The sequence below is a fragment of the Aethalodelphis obliquidens genome, unplaced genomic scaffold, assembly GCF_003676395.1.
Source record: "Aethalodelphis obliquidens isolate GAN/ISIS:26980383/991018 unplaced genomic scaffold, ASM367639v1 scaffold5, whole genome shotgun sequence".
Lineage (NCBI taxonomy): Eukaryota > Metazoa > Chordata > Mammalia > Artiodactyla > Delphinidae > Aethalodelphis > Aethalodelphis obliquidens.
In genome coordinates, this window is record NW_020837949.1 from 68,879,424 (window position 1) to 68,902,332 (window position 22,909).

At 38.2% G+C, this 22,909-nt stretch overlaps 1 protein-coding gene across 4 annotated transcripts in view; it reads left to right on the forward strand.

The window, feature by feature from the left end:
- BZW2 (basic leucine zipper and W2 domains 2) overlaps nucleotides 1-21,766 on the forward strand; it is a 58,354-nt gene extending 36,588 nt beyond the window's left edge. For all 4 annotated transcript variants that reach the window (XM_027102581.1, XM_027102583.1, XM_027102585.1 and 1 more), the window contains 7 exons: nucleotides 1,830-1,965; nucleotides 5,955-6,064; nucleotides 10,635-10,805; nucleotides 12,606-12,752; nucleotides 13,865-14,003; nucleotides 20,504-20,626; nucleotides 21,303-21,766. In XM_027102581.1, the coding sequence (XP_026958382.1) occupies nucleotides 1,830-1,965; nucleotides 5,955-6,064; nucleotides 10,635-10,805; nucleotides 12,606-12,752; nucleotides 13,865-14,003; nucleotides 20,504-20,626; nucleotides 21,303-21,331 (855 nt within the window). In that variant the 3' untranslated portion in view covers nucleotides 21,332-21,766. The remainder of the gene's footprint in view (nucleotides 1-1,829; nucleotides 1,966-5,954; nucleotides 6,065-10,634; nucleotides 10,806-12,605; nucleotides 12,753-13,864; nucleotides 14,004-20,503; nucleotides 20,627-21,302) is intronic.
- The last annotated feature ends 1,143 nt before the right edge of the window (nucleotides 21,767-22,909 follow it).

Genomic DNA, 22,909 nt, shown 5'->3' on the forward strand with positions numbered 1-22,909 from the left:
GTCCCCTGCATCGGCAGGCGGACTCTCAACCACTGCGCCACCAGGAAAGCCCAGTGTATCCAATTTTTAAAGAAAATTCTGCTGCAATACATGTAGCATCTGATTTTAATGCTGACTAGTATAATTGAGCAATGTGGATATTAATTTTAAGAAAAGATATAATTTTTGCACCATCTTGCTATAATTGAGGGGTTTTTTGATGCATGTGAGTATATTAACGTGCTTAAACAAGTAGTGTTAATATTTTAATCTTGGGGGCTATTTTTCATTATTTACTTCAGTCTTACTTATTTTGATAATAAGAGAAAGAAGCCAGATTGATATAAAGTATCTACAGTTTTGTTGGTTTTTTTTACCCCATTCCTGGGACTCGCTGGAGCTTTAACCATTGATACCTCCTTCCCTCACTCCCTCTTTTCTTGTGAACTTAGAAAGTGACTTCTTTTTAAATCATTGAGATTTTAATAGGCATAAATTGGGAGTGAAATGGACTGGTTGGTTCCAGTTCTGCCACTTACTCATCATATAAATATTTGGAGTCACATAACCTCTCTGTAAGGTAATAATCCTTTAACTGTTGGGAATGGTAAATTAATATAGTCCTACCCACTGCACAGAGCTAATGGAATTTCATTGGCCCTAAAACATTTAATAAGCCTATATTGATGCCAGTGATTTTTTGTCGGTACAGAGTAATGAAAAAGTCAACAGGGCCCCGATAGTGATACTGGGCCCTGGGGAATCTCAGTAACATGCCCAAGGTCTGTTGAAACAGAAAATAACCATGGAGTATAAATATAATATAGTCAAAGCACTAAGTGGAGGAGGGTTAGGAAGGAGGGCATTCTATAAGCCTGGATACTCTTAGAATTCAGAATGGCAAGTGGGGTCTAATCCCCTTTGCTTTGGCTTCCCTTCAACCATTCTGGGGTTGCTACTTTGTTACTTTCCCTACTGCTGGGATAAGAGGATGGCAGCATTGTGACCCAGAAGGACCCAAACAACACTGTCATCCTCTCACTACAAAATCACAGCAGAGGCCTTTACTCTGCTAGGAACTTTTCTTTATCTTACATCCATCATTACCTCATCACCAGGGCTGGTGGTAAAACTGTATGATCTAGGAAATACCTAGTTTGAATTTCATTTTTGTTTGTTTGTTTGTTTATATATCTTATTGTTTTTATTTTTTTATTTTAACTTTATTTTTTATTGAAGTATAGCAGATTTACAATGTTGTGTTGAATCTCATTATTTTAAAAGAGGCATCAAGAACCTAGAAAACCCTTTTTTCACCCAGCAGTCTTGTTTTTAAAAAGTTTTTTATGCTGTGGGCTCAGAAAAGTATATGCTACATGTCAAAGCTTATTGACTCCTGTTTTTTTTTGTTTGTTTGTTTTTTGTTATAACCCAAAGAAGATGGGTAGATGTATTGTAGGATGAGGATGGAGGGGGGACCATGCATAGAAGTGAAAAACATATGAAAGGCAATAGTGTATTTCAGAAAACGCTTTGTAATACTTACACCTTGTCATATACAAAGTCGAATGTAAATTATTTATGTGACCCATTTACATTGTTCTCCAAATGTCTGTTTTCCTTCCCCTGAATGCTATCTATAGCTTTGTTGTAAGTGAACTTGGAAGAAAGGAACTATGATAAAGCATCCAATTTATAATCGAACATATGGGTGTGTCTCCAATGAATAAGAAGTGTGCTGCGTAAGACCCACCAGTTGTGTGCCGTCTAGCTATGGACGTACACTGTGTGTTATTTTTCTACCTTAGTCCTTTACTTTATAGACATGGTTTCTTTTGTTTGACCCACAGCTTCTCCTCTTCCTTAAAGCCTTTTCTGAAGCAGAGCAGACAAAGTTGGCAATGCTGTCTGGGATTCTGCTGGGCAATGGCAACCTTCCTGCCAACATCCTCACCAGTCTCTTCACTGACAGCTTAGTCAAAGAAGGTATTTATGCTCATTTTCTTACCTGTCAGATGTGAAAAGAAAAGAAAAGCCAAAGATAGAAAAATAGCAGTACCTCTTCTTAGTGTTCTCTACTTCCCACCCATCCTCCATGTAAGAGACGTGTGTGTGTTTGAGTGTGTGTCTTCAAACAATAAGAGAATTGTACATGTTTATTGTAGGCAATTAGGAGAAAAAATATGCACACCTATACAAAGACAAATAAAGAATAATAATAAGCTGGAATTTTTGGTTTAAGACTCAATGCCTAGGTCAAATACCCTGAAATTGATCTGGTCCAAACCATTTCTCTCAACATAGATGCTTACTGGCATACTTTGTTGGGACATTGCTTCATTGTGCAGGACTCTTTTGTGCTTTGTGAGTCATTTAACCTTTTTGCCCTCAGACACAGAATGCCAGCCTAAAACACCCACCTGCATTTAGCAGAATAGCCAAAAATGGCCCTTCACATTCCTAAATGCCCCCTTAAACAGTTTTTCATTTCCCTGGTTGGGGCCATTCTTCTGAACTGTTTCCCCTCAAGATGTTGTGCTCAAATGTTCATTTAGATCACATTTTTAAGATATTCATTCTGTTTTAGAAGTCCAGGTGGCTGCCTCAGAGTTTTGCTTTAATTTTAAGACATTAAGAGTTTGATGGGCATACATATGATTACTTGATTATAGAATAATACAAAAGTGGGCTTTTTTTCTTGCAGGAGGATAATGATATTCAAATTATAATGCAACACAAAACAAAGAGTTCTTTTTTTCTTAAAAATAAAAGAGCTTTTGTGAAAACATCTGTTTCTTCTTAGAACTTGGTTTTTCTCCTATAAATGTGAAGTCCCAGCCTCATTAATACCTGCAGTGAAATGAGTTACAGTTTCTTGTAGCTGAGAAAAGAATAGTAAACTAGGGCTTCCTTGGTGGCGCAGTGGTTGAGAGTCCGCCTGCTGATGCAGGGAACGTGGGTTCGTGCCCCGGTCTGGGAAGATCCCACATGCCGCAGAGCGGCTGGGCCCGTGAGCCATGGCCGCTGAGCCTGCATGTCCGGAGGCTGTGCTCCGCAACGAGAGAGGCTACAACAGTGAGAGGCCCGTGTACCGAAAAAAAAAAAAAGAATAGTAAACCAAGAGTCAAATGATATTATTTAGAGATTCTCTATAGTTTTCAGGCTCTCTAATTGTTATTAATATATTGTTAATACTATAACACTTTAAAGTATTCTCCTGAAGAGAATTCATGATCCTTCGTGTTTTACTTATGGTACTAGACATTTTATACTAGGAAGACAAGATAAAATGTAAACAGTAAATATTAATTACATCAGATTATTCCTAGTGTTTATAACAGAAAATAATTGCCTTTCTGGTTGTATTAAAAACCTAAGTGATGTATACAATTTCTTTTGAAATGTATTAAAAAATAAATTATTAGAAGGATAAATGGACAGACCTGATAAAGCAAATGCAGCAAAATATTAACTGTTATAGAATCTAGATGGTGAGTAAATGAGTGTTTATTGTTCAACTTTTCTTATGTTTAAAATTTTTTATGGTAAAATGTTAGAGGGGTAGGAAAGGAGAAGAAAAATACCTTTGTTATGGAAGTTATGTAGTACCTATGTCATTATGGTTTTTCTTTATGCTCCAGCATCTCTAGAAACAAAAGTATTAAGCTTCTGCTTCCCAAATAGGAAGGGATTATGAAATTATACCTTTTCCCCAACCTCCCACCCAACAAATGGCTATGGGGAGACCCTCCACTCAGTAGAATCTCAAGTACAAAGAAATTTCTCCAGTCCTTCCACCAAGAGCCACTTTTAATGTAAAATGATAGGTTTGAGCCTCGTTTTTAGACTCCTAGTTTCAAGCATGCTTTATTTCTCTTACTTGCAATGAGGATTACAAGATCTGTTATCTTTATTTTTATTTAATTACATAAATTTATATTATGTTTTATATTGACTTTTGGAACGAATGGTAATGTTAAAAATCCAGGTCAACAAGTTGATAACATAAAATTCTCCAGGTCATATCACAGGTGTTATTGTCATAGACAATTTGGGGGGCTTAGTTTCTCTGCTATTCAAAAGAAAAGAATTGGGTAAAGTTGGTGTCTGTATAAATTATATTTTATATATATATCTCAATTGAATTTGTTTACCAGCAAGTAACTGGAAGACAAGACCCAAATTTGTATACAAGGGCATTTCTTTTTTTCTTTCTTTCTTTTTTTTAAATTTTTTTTGCAGTATAGTTGATTTACAATGTTGTGTTAGTTTCAGATGTATAGCAGAGTGATTCAGTTACACACACACACACACACACATTCTTTTTCAGATTCTTTTCCCTTATAGGTTACTATAAAATATTGAGTATAGTTCATGGTGCTATACAGTATGTCCTTGTTTGTTACCTATTTTATATATAGTAGTATGTATATATTAATTCCAACCTTCTAAGTTATTCCCCCCACCCAGCCCCACCAAGGGCATTTATTTCTTATGTAACAATAAATATAAAAGCAGAGCAGACTTCAGGGTGAACAGCAATATCATTCGGGACTCAGGCATTTTCCCCCATTACCATAGCATCGACTTCATTCCTAGGGTGGACTCCTTAGCCTTTAAAAGAAGTCTGCTAGTCCAGTTATGGCACAGGCGTCTTCATTCAGGTTCAGTAGAAGAGACTTCTGAACATAGGATAATTTATCTTGCCTTCAGCTGATTGGCTGAAATTGGCCACATGTCCCACCCAGTAGTAATTGTTGGGGGATGCTATGGCCAACAACTTAGATCACTAGGCTAATCATTGCAGAAGAAGGTGGTGCCAGGGCTTAGACTAATTAGATGGAAGTCACCTGGCCTGAGCAACATGGGAACTCTCTTAGGAAAGAGGAAAGGAGAATAGACACTGCTTAGACCATCAACGATACTGAAGCCTTCAACTCAGAAAAATCAGTTTAATATTTCAACTACTCCTTAACTCTTCATTAAACAAATGCAACATTAATTTAGAAATCTGGAGTGTTCACAGAAAAGCTATTAGTTATCTGATTATTTATGTTGGAAATAAATCTTATTATAAATATGGGTATGTAATTGAGTAGATTCCTGATTAACATAGCTTTTCTTTTTTTTTTTTTTTTTTTGCGGTTCGCGGGCCTCTCACTGTTGTGGGCTCTCCCGCTGTGGAACACAGGCTCCGGACGCGCAGGCTCAGCGGCCACGGCTCACGGGCCCAGCCGCTCCGCGGCATGTGGGATCCTCCCGGACCGGGGCGTGAACCCGTGTCCCCTGCATCGGCAGGCGGACCCTCAACCACAGCGCCACCAGGGAAGCCCAACATAGCTATTTTTAAAATCTCTTTTAAAATATCCAGAAAAGATTTCAGCTTAAAACAGCACTGACATTTTCATACCTTAACTCGTGAATATTTTAAAATGCTTTTTACAAAAAGCAAAACTGTGAAGTAAATGATGCATGTTCATCTATAGCTTTATTTATTTATACCGGTCACCATTGATGTTCTTTCACTGATATTATTTATCAGCAAATTAGTTGACATGTTGACATTTCAGTTTTATGGCTTTCGATTTATTTGGTGTACCTCAGGATCACGGTTAAAAATATGAAATACTGGTGAACCACAGGGTGAAATAGAGGCAAAACATTAGAAGATCCTTGGCTTTGAATCTGGTTTTGACCAAGGTAAAAATAAATAAATTTACAGTTATAACAGGTTGGAATTAGGGAGTCCAACTTTGAAAAGTACTTTAACATTTTTTTTCCCTTCTTATGAAAATATTTTCTTGAGTAATGAATAGTACAGTGCCTAGAGAGCTTTCCATTTTTCCTTTGTGCCAAATCAAGTCTTTGAGTTATTTAGTCATTTCAGGACGCCTAATGGGAAATGTTGCCTTGTACATCATCACAAGTGGTTTTTGTTATAAAAGGTTTACTCTTCTTTTTTTTTTTTTTAACAGGCATTGCAGCCTCATTTGCTGTCAAGCTTTTTAAAGCGTGGATGGCAGAAAAAGATGCCAACTCTGTTACCTCCTCTTTGAGAAAAGCCAACTTAGACAAGAGGCTACTTGTAAGTGTTGTCTGGGCAAAGGGTTGTATGTTTCATGCTTCTGCCTTGGCTCTGTCAATTGTGATGTAATACATAACTGAGTCTATGTCGAATTGGAACATGGTTCTTTTTATTTCTGTATTATTGGCAGATAGAAACTAATTCCAGTTTAATCTTTGTTGCATAAATAAATGGAATGATAAAATTAAAGAGTCATAGGGAGTACAGAGACTTTCAAATTTAGAAGTTTGTTGACATAGTGATAACATTTATCAGAATTAACTCTTTTGCAGCTAATAACTATAGAAATGTAAAGTTTTAATATGAAATTTAAAGTCACATCAATCCCACCTAATTAGACATTAGTGATTATCTTGGGTCATAGGTGAATGACACTGACCTCAAATACACGTTAGTTTGTTAACAAAATAAAAGGTTGGGCTTCCCTGGTGGCGCAGTGGTTGAGAGTCCGCCTGCCGATGCAGGGGACACGGGTTCGTGCCCCGGTCCGGGAAGATCCCACATGCCGCGGAGCAGCTGGGCCCGTGAGCCATGGCCGCTGAGCCTGCGCGTCCGGAGCCTGTGCTCCGCAACGGGATAGGCCACAACAGTGAGAGGCCGCATACCGGAAAAAACAAAACAAAACAAAACTATAAGCTTAAATCAACTATACTTCAATAAAACATTTAAAAAAAAAAAAGGTTAGGGAAGATTCCTTGTTTATACTAAGATTCCTTGGAAATACTTAGATATTTAAGAAAGCTAACAAGTTAATAGTAGTAATTTGAAGCTCCCAGTATCATGATTGCTTGATTATATTTTTACTTCTCTTTGTATTTTTCAAAGAAAATCAGGAAAAATATTTTGTCCTCATAATTCCTATCTGCTCCCTATAATTTCTGCCAGAAGCAACAGCTGTGCAGATGACAGAGATTGCTTCAAGTGAAATTGCTTTTAAAATTTTAGGACAAAGTCTAAAATTGCAAGACATGCTTGCCATCTTCTCTTTACCTAGTTACTTACCTGTTTTCTCTTCCATTGTGTTCTGTGCAAGGGTGTTGATTCGTGGGATAATTCCAAATCTGGCTCATTGTAAACTCTTTTATTTTCAATGACTTAAAATTCCTTTATCTCTTGAGGTTTACCTAAAATAGCCCTATTTGGGTCTTGGAAGTCTTTATAATATGATAAAGAAGAAAAATTAAGTCTAGATTCTTGTTAATTTCTGCCACTGATAATACTTTTCATTTAACTTATATTTATTAAGTGCCTGCTCTGTGCCAGGCACAGTCCTAGAAGCTGTGGAGCCAGTAGAGACAGGACAGAAAAGTTTCCTGCCTTCATGGAACCTACTCTCTAGCAATGAAGGGTATATAGAAGTCACAGAAGACAAGTGAATAGGTTGCTGATGTGGGTGGAAGTTCATATGAAGGAATATATTCGTGTCCCTGAGTCTGTGGATTAGCTGTATCTTGGCAAGGCCCCAGCCCTTTCATTCTGGGTCCCAGGCTGAAGGAGCAGCTCATATCTGGGCTATTCTGTCCTCATGGCAGAGGACAGGAACACAGGTGACTGAAGGGAGACATTCCGGTGCTTTAAAAGCTCACCTTCTTTCGTCAAAAGAAGTCACGGAGAAGCCTGGCGTGGGGTAGGAAGATTTAGTCCACTCATGGGCTACTTCTCCACCTGTGAAGACAGATACAGCAAGGAGGGTCTTCACTGAATACTTGTTTAAGGGAGAGGGGTGGGGGGTGAATTATTAGGAACAAAGATACAATTACAACTTAACCACAAAAGACTCAGTTATTTCTTAAAGCATGGTTCCTTAAAGATGCCAATAGGCAGAGCTTGGTTAACTTAATTAGGTTACTTCATTAAAAATTTTTTAATGTATTTCCTTTTTGAAAAATACACATCATTTAACTGTTCTTGCTAGGTTTCTTTGTCTACATATGTTTTGAACATGAAAAGCATAGGTAGCAGTTTCTACCAGAAACTCCATGAGGACAGGGTGGCTGTGCCTTAGAACCATGCCTGCCTGATATCATGCCCGCATCCCTGGAAAAGGGAACAATGATCAAGACATTGGCTAGAAACTTTTCTAGGAGCTGAAGATATTGAAAGAAATCAAGCAGGCAACCTGTGCCTTTATGGGGCTTACATTCTGTTTCAGGGGGACAGGCAATAAACTAAATAAACAATTAAAATAATACATGGTATAATAAAAAGTGAAGAGTGCTCCGAGAGAAAAGCTAAATAGGGAAGCACTGAGGAGTGTCAGTGTGGTATGAAAAGGCCTCTCTGATAAGGTGACATTTGTGTGAAGAAGCGATCTATTTAGATATCTCCAGGAAGAGTATTCCAGGCAAAGGCAGCAGAAAACGCAAAGGCTTTGAGGCGTGGCATGTTGGGGACAGCAAGAAAGAGAGGGTAATTAGTAAGAGCAAAAATGTAGGAGATCAGGTCAGAGTCATAGCAGGTCCCCTATCCTCTAAGAACTTCGGCTTTTATTCTGAGTAAGATGAGAAGTTTTTTGGAAAAGTCTCTGCAAAACATGCATAATGTGATTTTGGGGTCTTAACAGGATCTCTCTGGCTGTTGCATCGGGAGCAGATTCAGGAGGAAGGGCAGAAGTAGGGAGACCTTGATCTAGGGATGAGGTGATAAAGGTTTTTACCTGGGTAGGATTTTTTTTTTTTTTTTTTTTTGCAGTACGCGGGCCTCTCACTGTTGTGGCCTCTCCCGTTGCGGAGCACAGGCTCCGGACGCGCAGGCTCAGCGGCCATGGCTCACGGGCCCAGCCGCTTCATGGCATGTGGGATCCTCCCGGACCTGGGCACGAACCCGTGTCCCCTGCATCGGCAGGCGGACTCTCAACCACTGTGCCACCAGGGAAGCCTTGGGTAGGATTTTTGTAACAAATGCAAACTATGTTCCAAGTTAGTAAAGGTCATGACATGATTTATACTGATTTTAGCTCAGTTTAATCTGAATAATAATTTTTAAGATGTTATGTATCATTCATAAGGACTGTGGTTATAGTTCATAAAAATAAATAAAAAACCACTAGTAACATGTTTGATGATGTCTTACTCTGAACATAACTTTCCATCAGAAGTTGCAGTCACATTCTCCCTAAATTGAGTATTGAATGCTGGCATGAGTAACAGAGTAATTATTGCCTTTGGGGTCACACAGCTATGCCCTTAAATATTTCTGGCTGCATAATTTGGGTCAAGCTGCTTAGCCTTGTTGAGACTTAGTTTATTTTTGTAGAAAAATTTCTACTTTTTACAATTATGAGTAAAATGCCCACCACCTCTTGATTCATAGAAGAAACTCAAAATTAAACTAGTTCCCTGCCCCCACAAATTTGAAAGTCCTCTTGAATGGTAGAATAAATATCAGTGACAACGTTTCAGTCAGGTATGAAATGTTTGCTTTAACATGAATGTGTGTTTGATAGCTGCTCCCACCAACTCTGTTCTGACATTTTGAAACTGATGACTCAACAAGGCAAATTATGGGATGATGGTACAGAGAATATTGAAATTTGAGTCATGACAGAAGCCATCTGGCTATGTCCCTATGCTTGGTGGCAAACTCGTTGCAGATCTTTCTTCTGAGATTTTTATTGAAGCCACATAGCCATTGGCCATCTATATATGCAAATCTCACCATCATAAAAGTTTGGATCTATTTTATAGACTCTGCAGCAGTCTGAAAAATGTGAGAGCTTTGAAAATTGCCTTCCTTTCTTAGTTGGGTGTTGGCGTCACACAGGGTTAGAACATGACTAAGTGTTCCTGAGACTCCGCCGAGCTGTGTAAGGTGAAATGGAAGTGAGGTGAGAATATGAGAGCAGCCATGGTGTGCTGCTCTTTTAAAAAATTTCCAGCAGAATTATGTAATGAACTGAAGAGATGGTAGGGCGGATTTAGATTAGATCTCGCCATGAACTTAATTTAGAGCCACCATCGTTAAGAGATACAACAAAAATTCCCTTTAGCTCTGAGCTGTTATTTTAGAATAATAGCAGCATTTTCCTTAATGAAATGCTGAATAGAGGTCCTCGAGATGATAATAGTCAATGTTGTTTTCCTCATATTATCTCAGATCATTTCAGCATTACTAAAACTGGCTTTGGTCTGTTAACTCATAGTTAAGGAAACAGTGTGGTTAATGATTTCAGTTTTTTCTAGTCGGTTTAAAATAATCCCAACGTTATTCAGGGTTATCATCTTATTGGTACTTAATTTAGCAAATTTAGTTCTGTTTTTGTACGTGCTGCACTTTGATTAAAGTAAAAGAAAAAGGAAATAGCAGTGCCAAATGAGTGCAACTAGTTTATGTAATTTGCTTAGCATTTTTTATTCTCTTTCTTTGTCAAATTGCCTAATTTTGGAAGGTACCTTAGCAGATGCTCAAGAAATATATCCGAGATTTATTCTTTTGAAAAACTCCATCCTTCTTCTTTTCTTCCAAATATGAGATATTCTAAGTGTTCTCTTAATATGAAAATGTTGTTCTTTACGCTTGCTGAAATGTGAATGGCATGTTGTGTAACAGTCTCTCTTCTTTTCTCTCCCAGGAGCTCTTTCCAGTTAACAGACAGAGCGTGGATCATTTTGCTCAGTACTTCACTGACGCAGGTCTTAAGGAGCTCTCTGACTTCCTCCGAGTCCAGCAGTCCCTGGGCACCAGGAAGGAGCTGCAGAAGGAGCTCCAGGAGCGTCTTTCTCAGGAATGCCCGATCAAGGAGGTGGGGACCATGGACTGACATCACTGCAAACCCGTTCAGCGAGAGGGATGATGTAGCCTGTGCAGCACAAGCTTTACCTCCCTTAAGGAGACCTCCCTTTGTTTATTGCTATGAACTCCAGGCCCTTTTCATACCATTTAAATGAGCTCGATTTCAAAGTATTGATTCAGACTCCTCCAGGATGTTCCAGAAAATAATGAGTATTTCCACACAAGTGACTTATTTACCAGGTTGCTATGGTTGTCAGAATGTTTCATCTGTTGAATAGATTTACTCTCCACTAGCAGTATACCTCGATTTATGGTGGTTTTCCCATTTTATTGCAGATTACATAATATGGTTAAGTATTGGGTGAATATATATAGGTTTTAATTTTAAGACAAAAAAGGGGTGATTTTGCAGTCATATCATGGGTAAAGACCAGTTGGACCAGTGGCTCATTGGATCCCACTCATAATAGTTGCGTATTCACATAACATAAATACTACCTTCTTGTATAGCTATCTTTCATATGGCTATGATTGTATCTTTTTTTTTTTTAAGTCCTGCCTGAAGAAAACTTCCTATTTGAACTTTAAAAACTTTTACATGATAATTCAAAAATTGCATAAAGAGTCCTTTCCTTTTGCCACTTACTCCCAAGTCCCAAATCCTCACTATCCTGCGTGCTCGCAGCCTTGCAAGGTACCTTTTGCAGTTTAAGACTGGAGAATTCCGGACTGATGCTGTCCAGCAGGTGGAGGTGTTGGTCCTAAGTCTCATGGCATTAAGGTCAGCAATATATTCAGTAATCTTTCTCCAAGCAAAGAACTTGAACATGATTTAACATGGGGGAAAAAAAGCAAACCAAATAACACTGCGATACCTTTAGGTGCAGACATGTCACCTTTCTTTGCAGCTGGGGGACTAGGACTTCCCAGTTCCTTCGGTTCTCAAAGGCTGCTTAACCCACAGCTGACCCCTCTGTACCCCAGGCCAGCAGGAAAGAAAGCAACGTATTTTCATTAAAAAAAAGGAAGGGAGAAAAATAGCTGTACTACTCACAAAGTAGTACACGTGAGATATATTGATATTATGGTTTTTAATCACTTCTGAGGCCCTCACCTCTATTTGTGATTCTATTCAAAAGGAGAAAGATTTTTCCAAACAAGTTTAATATAAGATACACTGTTAGGCAGATTTTATTCCGTACGATCAGGTTTTAGGATACATTTGCATATTTAAAAGTAACTCTGAAGGGAAAATAGCCTGCTGAGGGTTGCTGCTTTGATATGTATCATATGTAAAGTCTTTGCACTTTACAGTTTATTTACATGAGGCATGAGGATCATCAAAAGCGATAATTAGAGGATGAATTGCAGAGAATGCCTTGTACAAGCCCAAGACATTTTTCAAGAGGTTTAAAGTTAAGGATCGGAAGTAAAAATTCACAGCTCTGTTGCCTTCTTCAAACCCCAGAAAGTCAAACTGGCTTAAATAATCTTTGCCCTGCTTTACTCAAAGGGGTTCCTGCCTGTAAGAGTATAGCCCCTAAGAAACCACGATTCTCTTTTTTTATTTTCTATTATCCAGCACCTCCTGGCCAGAGATAAGCCTATTAATTTGGGGACTAAAAATAAATCTGCTTTGAGAACAAATCATTGTGTTTTTCCTGCCTCTCGTAACTGGAGAGTATATGCCAGGAAGGGAGGAACTGAGCAGAATATTTGTCTGCCCCTAACCTTTTACTGATCGGGCACAGTGAGAGGGGAACTCCCCATCTGTCTGTTACTCTCTGACTCCTTTTTTTGTGAAATTTAGGTGGTGCTCTATGTTAAAGAAGAAATGAAGAGGAATGATCTTCCAGAAACAGCAGTGATTGGACTGCTATGGACCTGTATAATGAACGCTGTGGAATGGAACAAGAAGGAAGAGCTCGTTGCCGAGCAAGCCCTCAAGCATCTGAAGGTACCAGGTCCCAACAAGGCACAGTCTTGGCTGCAGGCCAACTGCAGCTCTTAACAATGTGATAGATGTGTTCTAATCAGTCCAAACACATACTTCCTAGTGTTCTTCTTTTCAAATTTGCCACTACCTAAAATGTTTCAGATGTAAGAGCTTATGAAATACCTAAGGGTAAATTCTTATTAAAAACAATGTCAGAAAATCCACAGAATAGTCATATATTCAATATTTAAAGGGAAATATAGTCTAACTATTGGTTCTCCTTCTACATGATAAAAATTCTTAATGAGTATTTTTTACGTAAACTACAAGCTGACATTAGAATTTGAAAACTGAGTGGTGGAAGAAATCAACCGATTGTGTAAATTGTATATTTTTGTGGGGAGATACATATGTTTTTGCTTTTATTGTCCTCTCCCTATAAAAGTGTCTTAAGACAAGTGGAAGACTTAGAGCCTGCCTTCAGAGTTTACACTTGAATTGGGAAATCAACAGGTACCTAGTTTAAACTAGGTAGGATGTAAATTCAGATTACTCTCAGTATTTAGGAAGACAGAGCAGTGAGTAGCCTATGCAGGTTAAGTTGACCAGGGAAGGCTCAGAGGAGGAGTTAAGTGTTGAGCTGAGTAGGTCTTAGAGAAAACAACAGCCAAACAACTGGAAGCCAAGGTCATTTGGGACGAAGGGAACAGTATGAACAAAACCATAAAGATGACATGTGGGGGGTCTGCGATGTTTAGGAAGGAGATGCCCACTCTTCCAGTGGCAGAGCCACACTTCAGTGATGGAGGGGTCACAGCAGCCCTGGGAACCTTTGGAACTTAGGAACTCTGTCTTATTTTCACAGGACCCATTAGACAGACACAGTAGCATGGCAGTTATCTTTAATATAGTCAGAATTTCATATTTGGTTGCTTTTAGTGGGTACAGCGAGAGAAATCTGATAAGGTGCAGGGATAAAAAAATTCATTTTGATTGGTCACAATATTAGAATAAGATAATCCTCAAAGTGAAGATTTTCTAAGCAAACCTTCAGATTATTGTTATGATTCAAGTGGTGTCAGCCCTGCACCTCTCATGAGAGTAAATGGTTTTACTCCCCACTTCTGTTCCAGCAATACGCTCCACTCCTGGCTGTGTTCAGCTCCCAAGGCCAGTCAGAGCTGATCCTCCTCCAGAAGGTGCAAGAGTACTGTTATGACAACATCCATTTCATGAAAGCCTTTCAGAAGATCGTGGTTCTTTTTTATAAAGGTGTGTATCTATGTCATCCTGCCACTATGTTTCTATGTTTTGTTGAAGCTTTTCGAGGGACAGAGTAGGGGGTGAGGCAGAGGGGGATATAGGTTAATGATAGTCTTTGAGTTTTAGTGATGCAGCCATATTATGTAGAGAGAGAAGGTGCAAACACCGTAGACATGCGTGGCCTGAGGAACCAGCCTGAATAGGCCCCTGTACACTTGTCACTGGTGGAAATTGCTAGAAGACTGGTGATGAACTAATAATTTTGGTGGGGAGGGATGGTGAAAAAGACTGTAATTACAAAAAATAAGGTCTGTTTTTGCATTGTAAGGATTAGCTATAACAACGGTGATTACCAAGTGGTTACATATAGTATGTTCATACCTTTTCAGATGCCATAAAGCTGACTTTAAAATTACTGAAATAACTAGCTTTTCACTTTGCAGTTTAGTTATTTGGCCCAGCCATTCTACTGTTTTCCAAGGAAATGGCTATTTTTAGAACTTCACATTTACTGTCTTGTTATTGTATTTATAAGGATTAGGTTGCCATGACAACTGGCACAGCCAGTTTATTAAAAATGAATGCTATTAGGGTTGTTTTTTTTTTTTAACATCTTTAGCTATTAGGGTTTTAACTGATCTCAATCTCTATACCTATAGTATATGAAGAAAATGATCCTGGACTCTTCTTTGGTCTAGGTGTTTGTAGTTTTATGAGGCGGGGGGGGGCGGGGGGGGGCGGGGAAGGAACACTTAAGAAACGAGATGTTTTGAACATTATAAAATGTTAATTAGAAGTTACTGCTATCTTAAATGGCATAACACAGAAAAGGCTAAAGTATAAATTAATACCAACCAAATGTTTCTTTTCTTTTTGATGTGTTCTTAAAGTTGTCTATCTTGAATGACAAGTTGGACATTTGGAATGTAAAAATTTTACATTACAGATTACTAGCTGTTTTTAAAACGTTTAATAGCATTTCACAAAGAGTTTTAACTGGCTGTCCAGATTCTTCAAATGCATACGTCTTGCCCACAAGGGTTTGGGTGATCTTTTGCTTTCTCAGCACTAAGGTATTTGGCACAATTTCCATATCAGTGGGAGACTGTGATGACTGCCAAGTCCCATTTGAAATTCAGTAATAGGTGTTTTTCTGTGGCCAGATCTGAATTGGCCCTCTTGGATGTGGTCATGGGATAGCAATGTCCTAAAACTAGGGCTTAAATGATACCCAGGGTCATGAGATAGCAATGTCTTAAGTCTAGGTGACCCATCAGAACCAAACCTGCAGGTCCTATGGCCAACCCACCTGTGGTACCCAGGAGCCAAGAAAGAGGAGCAGCCCCCCGCAGCCAGTAGCCATTCTGTCCACACCGGCCACAGCTGGCCCCATTTTAAACTGGTAGAGAGGCCTGTGGGATAGGTTTCACATTTGCTTCGTGAGTGGTCAATATTTTCCACTACAGAAAAGCAAACTGTTTATAAACTAGCTGCCTAAACACATAATTTCCTTTCTTGTTGTTTAATAGCCAGCCCAACCAAACAGTGTCTCTTACCAAATCCTTGTTCTTTGCTTTTTTTTTTGCGGTACGCGGGCCTCTCACTGCTGTGGCCTCACCCGTTGTGGAGCACAGTCTCCAGACATGCAGGCTCAGCGGCCATGGCTTACGGGCCCAGCCGCTCCGTGGCATGTGGGATCTTCCCGGACTGGGGCACGAACCCGTGTCCCCTGCATCGGCAGGCGGACTCCCAACCACTGTGCCACCAGGGAAGCCCGAAATCCTTGTTTTTAACTGAGACGTAGTTGTTTGAGCCTCGTCTGCAGCAATACCTCATTTCATTATTATACTTAATTCAAAAAAACAAAAAATAAACTACTTTTTATCAGTAAAGGCATTTAAGTGGCATATAAACTATCAAAATCCTATTCTTCAAATTTCTCATTTTAACCATTAATGAATGCCAACATCCTTCCCTATTAAACTTCTTATAACAACTACGAACAGCTAGCAAAACTGATTGCTTTATTTCCTATTCTTCAGCCCCAAATGCTAGGGAACAGTGACCTGAAATTATAAAATAACCAAGCAGTGGGCCCTGAGAAGTAAAAAGAAGAGGCATTAGCTCTTCCTTAGGCCGTTGATTAACTAGGTAGTCAGCTTTTTAAAATAGATTGTTTCAGTTAGTAAGGTCTGTGGCAAGTATGAGCAGGCCCAAGGGAACACAGGGGGATAAGTGTCAATAACAGTTTTATTCTGGCTCAGTTATTTGGAAATGAAATCAGGAAGCTTTTTACAAATGGAAACCTAAACTATATCACTGAAAAGTTAAAACTAAATGTCATTTTCTAGGTAATTTCATAATTTTCCACAAAATTATACATACAGGCTGTTTTTTTTAGTAAAATAATTGCATTTTTTCTCTTGAGAACGTGGAATCCCCAAGGAATGATTGTTCCATACTACTGTTAGGAGAGTTACTGTGTTTACCTTCCCTTTTGAATAGTAGTTTTTACTTTGACCTTATTTCATCCAACAAACACTTGTGCACCTGGAGACATATATTTCATTTTTTTTTATGAGGATTTGGGTGCTCTTGTTGTGTATTTCATATGCCTAGGAAGGCTTGAGGACAGCATGTATTAAAGCACTCCTTTCCCGGTGCTCGTGTGCACGTGACTCACCTGGAGCGCTTGTTAAAACAGATTCCCCAGGGATTCTGATTCAGTGGGTACAGCATTGGGCCCGCAAATTTGCGTTTTAACAAATTTCCAGGTGATGCTGTGACTGTTCATCCGGGACCACTGGTCTAAAGGGTATCGGATGTGAGAAGTGACAAATCCCATGAACCATGGTAACATGGTTAAGATTATACTTATCATTAATTCCATACACACATATACATTTTACAAATAATCAAATAGTGTCTTTGTTTCTTTTATCTAGTGATGTGGATCCCTTGACATTTTGCTTTCAAGCAGATTTTCAAAAATGTAATGGAAATCATTTCTTCTTTCCCATTTTAAGTCTCTATTACATACACCCACCTTACTGTATTTCCAGAACTTGAGGATAACAGAAACATGAGGGTATGATTCCTCATGTCCCCTTTGAAAACCTAATTACTTAAATGAATGATATTATTAAAGTATTTTTAGATGTTTTAGTTAAAGTATTTTTGTTAAAGTATTTTTAGGTGTTTATATAAAAAACAGTGGAATAAAAGTGAATAAACTTTAAATAATAATGCTTTTCGGCAATGAAAGGAGAAAGTGGTGATTGGTCACTCAGTGAAGATTTACTTTTTGTACTAAAATCTAGATTTTTATATTTCTAAGGCAGTAAGAAAAATAGTAAATTCATCACTACTTTTTAAATATCACATTATTCACTTTCTAAAATAATTTTCTTTCTTCCTGAAGCTAAGTACCATAGTCTCAGCATGTAGGTCTGAAAAATATATAACTACCTTCTCAAGTACCATTAGTATCTCTATCATGGCTTTTATTGTTTGCAGATATTTCTTAGGTTAAATTCTGTTCCTCACGCACATTTTTCTAAAAGAAGTTTCTTATTCTTGTTCTAAAAAAAAGGTTATTTGCCTTCTCACCATATAGTGCCAACTTTTTAAGGTAAATTATTTTTGACTTGTGTCCCTATGTGCCACTGCTAATAAAAAGTACTGAATTTTCTAAGTTCCAAGTGACACAGTTTTCAACTTAAATATTTAAACAACTAACGTTACCTAAAACTTTGCAGTTCTCAAACCACTTTTACAATATTGTCTCTTTGACCCTCATGAAAACCCAAATTTTGAATTATAGCTCTACACATTGAGACATATTTAGTTTTTCACATCAAGTTCATCGATTTGTACATTATACATTTATTGAATGCAAACTAGATGGCAGGTCTTATGTTATTAAATGCTGGGAATGAGATGCTGAACAAAATAGTCCTTGACTTCCTAGATTTCAGAGTGTGGAAGAAAATCAAGAAACATAATCACCTTGTCAGTGGCTAAACTAAGGCTCGTACAGATAGATGCTGATGAAGAGTGAAAGGATGATAGAGGAGGGGCCCCTAACTCAGAGCTGAAGCTGACTTGGAGAAAGAAAAAGGAAGGCTCTCAAGGGACACAAGTATTTCACCAGAGATGATGAAGAAGTTGGCCACATCGAGGGGAGAGAAGTGTACTGTAATGTGAGGGGGTTCTGTGCAATTGTAGAATGTCTTCCTTTCTTGCTGTACTTTTATTGATCCTCCGTATTCCTAGTGTGCATTTTGGGAGATCCCAACACTTTGTCATCTTCATCTCCCAGTGATAATGAACTCCTCTCCCTACTTTTCCTTAGTGGGAAAAAAAAGTTCTCTCTCTTCTTCATTTGTCAAGGAGTTCCTTCCTTTTAAGATGAGACGTTTCCCTACACAAAAGTTGACTTTCTTTCTGGTGTTCGTGCTTTGCCGCAAAGTCGCCCTGTGTAGGTGCTTATGTCCCTTCTCTATTGTTTTATTCCCCTGGGACTAGAAATTTGGTCTTGCAGCAGGTGTTTATTACTAAATTAGCTTCTTCTAAGAACTCAGCTCTGCACAGTTTGTCTGATTTTCAGTGGATGAGACATCCTATAAGTTTTACCTGTCATGTACTGTCCTTTTCACAAGCACAGTCACTGACAAGTATTCTAGTAGTTGCATGGCCTCTTTCGGCCTCTGTGGGGCAATAAAACTCTCAACCTTCAGAGAATGAGCTCTCAGCCTTCAGAAAGAAAACCTGAGACAAAGAGTATCGCTAAACTACACTCTCCGTTGCCTTTCCAACCTGTACATTGTGTCATAACATGATTCATTAAGGGGAGGAGAAAAAAGAGAATTTCTCTTTACATGTTTAATTCTATGTTTTGTTTTATAACATTAACAATAGCAGTTATATAGTACATGCATATAATTTATAAAACAAAAAATACACATATGTTGTGTGTACACACTCAAAATTGTCTTACTGATAGGGGAGCATGATCAAAACAGTTTGGAAATTATTGGTCTAAATCACAGGCATTTTAAACATGTCATAAAAACAAATTATATAAAAGGGACTTTAAACATCCATATTTGAGCTAATTAGCATTCCTGAAAGGTTTCTGCAAAGCCATCTTACCCAGTAACAGGTCACTTCCTTGAGCTGTAAAGCATCTGCTCGTCATTGGTATGAAAACTGGACTTTGATGGCAAGAGGCAGGAGAATTCTTTCATCATTGTGAGTGGGGAGTGTGGAGCTGGAAGCACAAGAAACTAAAAGACTAGAAGCTAAGAGTAATTCCTTAGGGCTCCTGGTTATAATTTTTATATCTAGTCCTTATATATGAATAAATCTAGACTTCCTTCTTCCTTTGCAAAATGTAATGTATTTAATGACCAAAATAAAACAAACTTTATATTTTCTAAAACCAATCATGTGCATTTTTAGTCAATTTGACCTCTTCAATTGAATCCAAGAGCCAATTATTAATTTTAAAAAAACAAAGTTTTTGTTATGAAAAGATCAGTGAGGTTTTGAATGAAACCAGTATCAAATCATTTCTCTTGTTTTCATAAGCTAAAGGTATATTTTAACTGCAAAAACATCATTAGAATGATTTATCAGCATTTGCAATGGATTGGGCAGGCGTTGGGGATGATAATAAATCCTTTTATCTGTTTTCCATCTAATTTCCCACACCAAAATCCCAAAAGATAACCCATTAGAACATTGGCAAAGTCTGTAGGCTATTTTTTTCATATTCCCCTTTCTATTCTTAACATTAAATATTCTAAATTAATGGTAACTTGAGGGTATCAAGGAATATTTGTGGAATTTAGAGTTCTAGGTAATAGTTAATAGATAACACTTTTTGTTTCTCTCCTAACAGTGTACAAGGAAAACATTACTCATGTGATTTAGATATTGTGCTGTGGGGAAGTAAATTTAGGACTTAGCGATAGAGTACTGTAGAACTTTGGATTATGTGTGTATTGGTCCCATGGTACACCCAGGAAGCTCATCATTATATTTAATTATTAACATTGTTATTGCATCCTGTCTGCATTTTTTTCATTTGCTTTCTTTTCCTCCTAAAGTAAATCCCCTTGAAAGACCAGTCATTTGTGGTTGCTGCTTAATCAAGATGTGTTTGCAGTTGGTGGCAGGACACAGAGTGTTCTGAAAGGCTGGAATTGATGATTCATTGGCAAAATTACAAAATAACCTAGTTTCCTGCCAACAAATTAGCACTGTGAGATTTTCAAGTCCCAGTCCCATCACCATGCCTCCCCTAACTACTAAAATACACAGGGCACTGCGCTGTATGGAAATAAGCTTGGTTCTTGTCTTCTGATAAGTTTCAATACGAATTTCTTTTATAAAAGAGCTTTAATATGTGAAGTGATTGCTTTCTATTAAACTATAAGACATGAAGCTGCTTTAAAACGTGACATGTATGTAGTAGCTTTGAAACCTTTGATTTGAAATTGCAGCTGATGTGCTGAGTGAAGAAGCGATATTGAAATGGTACAAAGAAGCACATGTTGCCAAAGGCAAAAGTGTTTTTCTTGACCAGATGAAGAAATTTGTTGAGTGGTTACAAAACGCAGAAGAAGGTATGATTCCATTTAACAACTCTGGTGACCATTTAGCAAATCCTTTCTCACTACAATTCAAACTAGCTCCCCCCTCCACAGATTTTTCTTGCCTTCCTAAAACTAAAGTTCTGAGGTGTGTTCCACAGCATTTTGTCCACCTCTTAGCCTTCCTTTCTGAATCAAGGCAATGACAATTTCTGCAAGATAAACAAAACAAAACCAAAACCTCTTAAATTATTCCTAATTTAAGGGACAAAGAGGAAGAAATAATCAGCAGCTGTGAAAGGAAAAAAAATACATTTGGCTTAATCACTTTTATGGGATTATATCGACTTTTATGGCGCCTTTACCAGTTGACTGGTATTTAAAATGGCAATACAAGTTGGAAGAACAATAATGATGAGACTTAATCCAACTGAGCATGAAAAGTTGCCGATCCGGAAAAATATAAATGGTTTTCGTCACCAATAATATTTCTGAGCATGTTGCATTTTTAGAAAGGTAATTTCGTTTAAAAGCAAAAAGGAGCAAAAGTTTGCTGCCTGCCCTCTATATGACTCTCTTACCTAGTAAATGGATGCCTAGGCAAAATGTCTTTTTTAGTGGGGGAGGGAGATAGAGTAGAAATTCTTTCATGACCTTATTTAAAGGTGTCTCAGAAGAAATGACCTGACTTTTCTTTCTTCTCTCCTAGAATCTGAATCTGAAGGTGAAGAAAATTAGACAGCTCAAGAAGCACAATACCTAGGTCACCACACAACACTCTTACGGGGAATGCTGAACCATTTGAGAAGAGAAACTTGGCTTCTGTTTTCACAAAGGAAAAAAAAAAATAGGATAGGCTTCCCTTGTGCAGAGGGGGAAATGGTTTTTGTTTTTGTTTTGTTTTTAAATGGAGCCCTGAGGCATCAGCTATTATACTTGGGACTCTACCTCTCACTCACTATATGCTAACTTAAAGCCATTCAACAGGGAGTCCAGTAGGTGTCTGAAATTAAATACTCCACAGACTCCTCTTTTTTAGCTGTATTTTTCAGGTACTGTGTGGTGAATGCCCCACTGGTGTCTATTACAGGGCCACTTTGGTAGTTGTGTATCTGCTCGTGTATGTGATTTGACAAACAGTTTTTTAAAATAAATGGCTTTTTAAAAATCTGGGCTTATATTTTCAGAGCTTTTATTTCTTTACTGTTCTGACTTCTTACACAGATGACATTTCAGTGTTAGGCTTTTTTTTCCCATCCAAAATGCTGAATTGTTCTTGTCTATGAAAACACTTCTGTTCCTTTTATCATCATAACTAATACACTTCACTTATCTTTGTAGTGAAATAGAAATCAACCCCAAAATACAGGCACATAGCAGTAATACCAAGAAGTGATTTATTTATTTATTTATTTTGTGGTACGCGGGCCTCTCACTGTCGTGGCCTCTCCCGTTGCGGAGCACAGGCTCTGGACGCGCAGGCTTAGCGGCCATGGCTCATGGGCCCAGCCGCTCTGTGACATGTGGGATCTTCCCGGACCTGGGCACGAACCCATGTCCCCTGCATCGGCAGGCGGACTCTCAACCACTGCGCCACCAGAGAAGCCCTAGAAGTGATATTATTAATAATAATTATTATCTACATGTGAGAATGTCATTTTCATTACACAGGAAATAGTAAGGACAGAATAACTGCAGCCAAGAATGACTGGAAGTCACAGGATAAAGAACTTTAAAAGTATTAACTCATCTACCGCAATATGGTACACTGCCCTGGAGATGAAAACCACGTGGTACTAAACAAAGACAATTCTGGAATGCATTGCCTTTATAGCATAGTCCCTTGAGAGAAAAGCAGGAAACCGAAGGGAGGGGTATCTGATTTCTTCCAGTTCGTCAGTTACTGGCAAGCCTCCATCATCTACCTACCCTTCCATCTATCTAAAAATTAGAACTATGAAGTTAAACGGTAGTCACGTTATAGAGTGCATATGTAACGTGTTTATTTGAAGTGAAAAAAATGAATCATTTTCATTGAAAACAAAGTTGGTAAACTAATTTGACAAGTGCTGACTGCCAATTAGGATACGTGACAGGCACACTCTGTAAATTAAGTTCAGTCTTCATCTCCGATGTTTTGACGAATATATTTAAAGATAAAATAATGCAAATTACATTCAATTTGTAATAAAAATTTTATATGTCACCTTTTATGTATTTTTTTTTTTTTTTGCGGCACGCGGGCCTCTCACTGTTGTGGCCTCTCCCGTTGCGGAGCACAGGCTCCGGACGCGCAGGCTCAGCGGCCATGGCTCA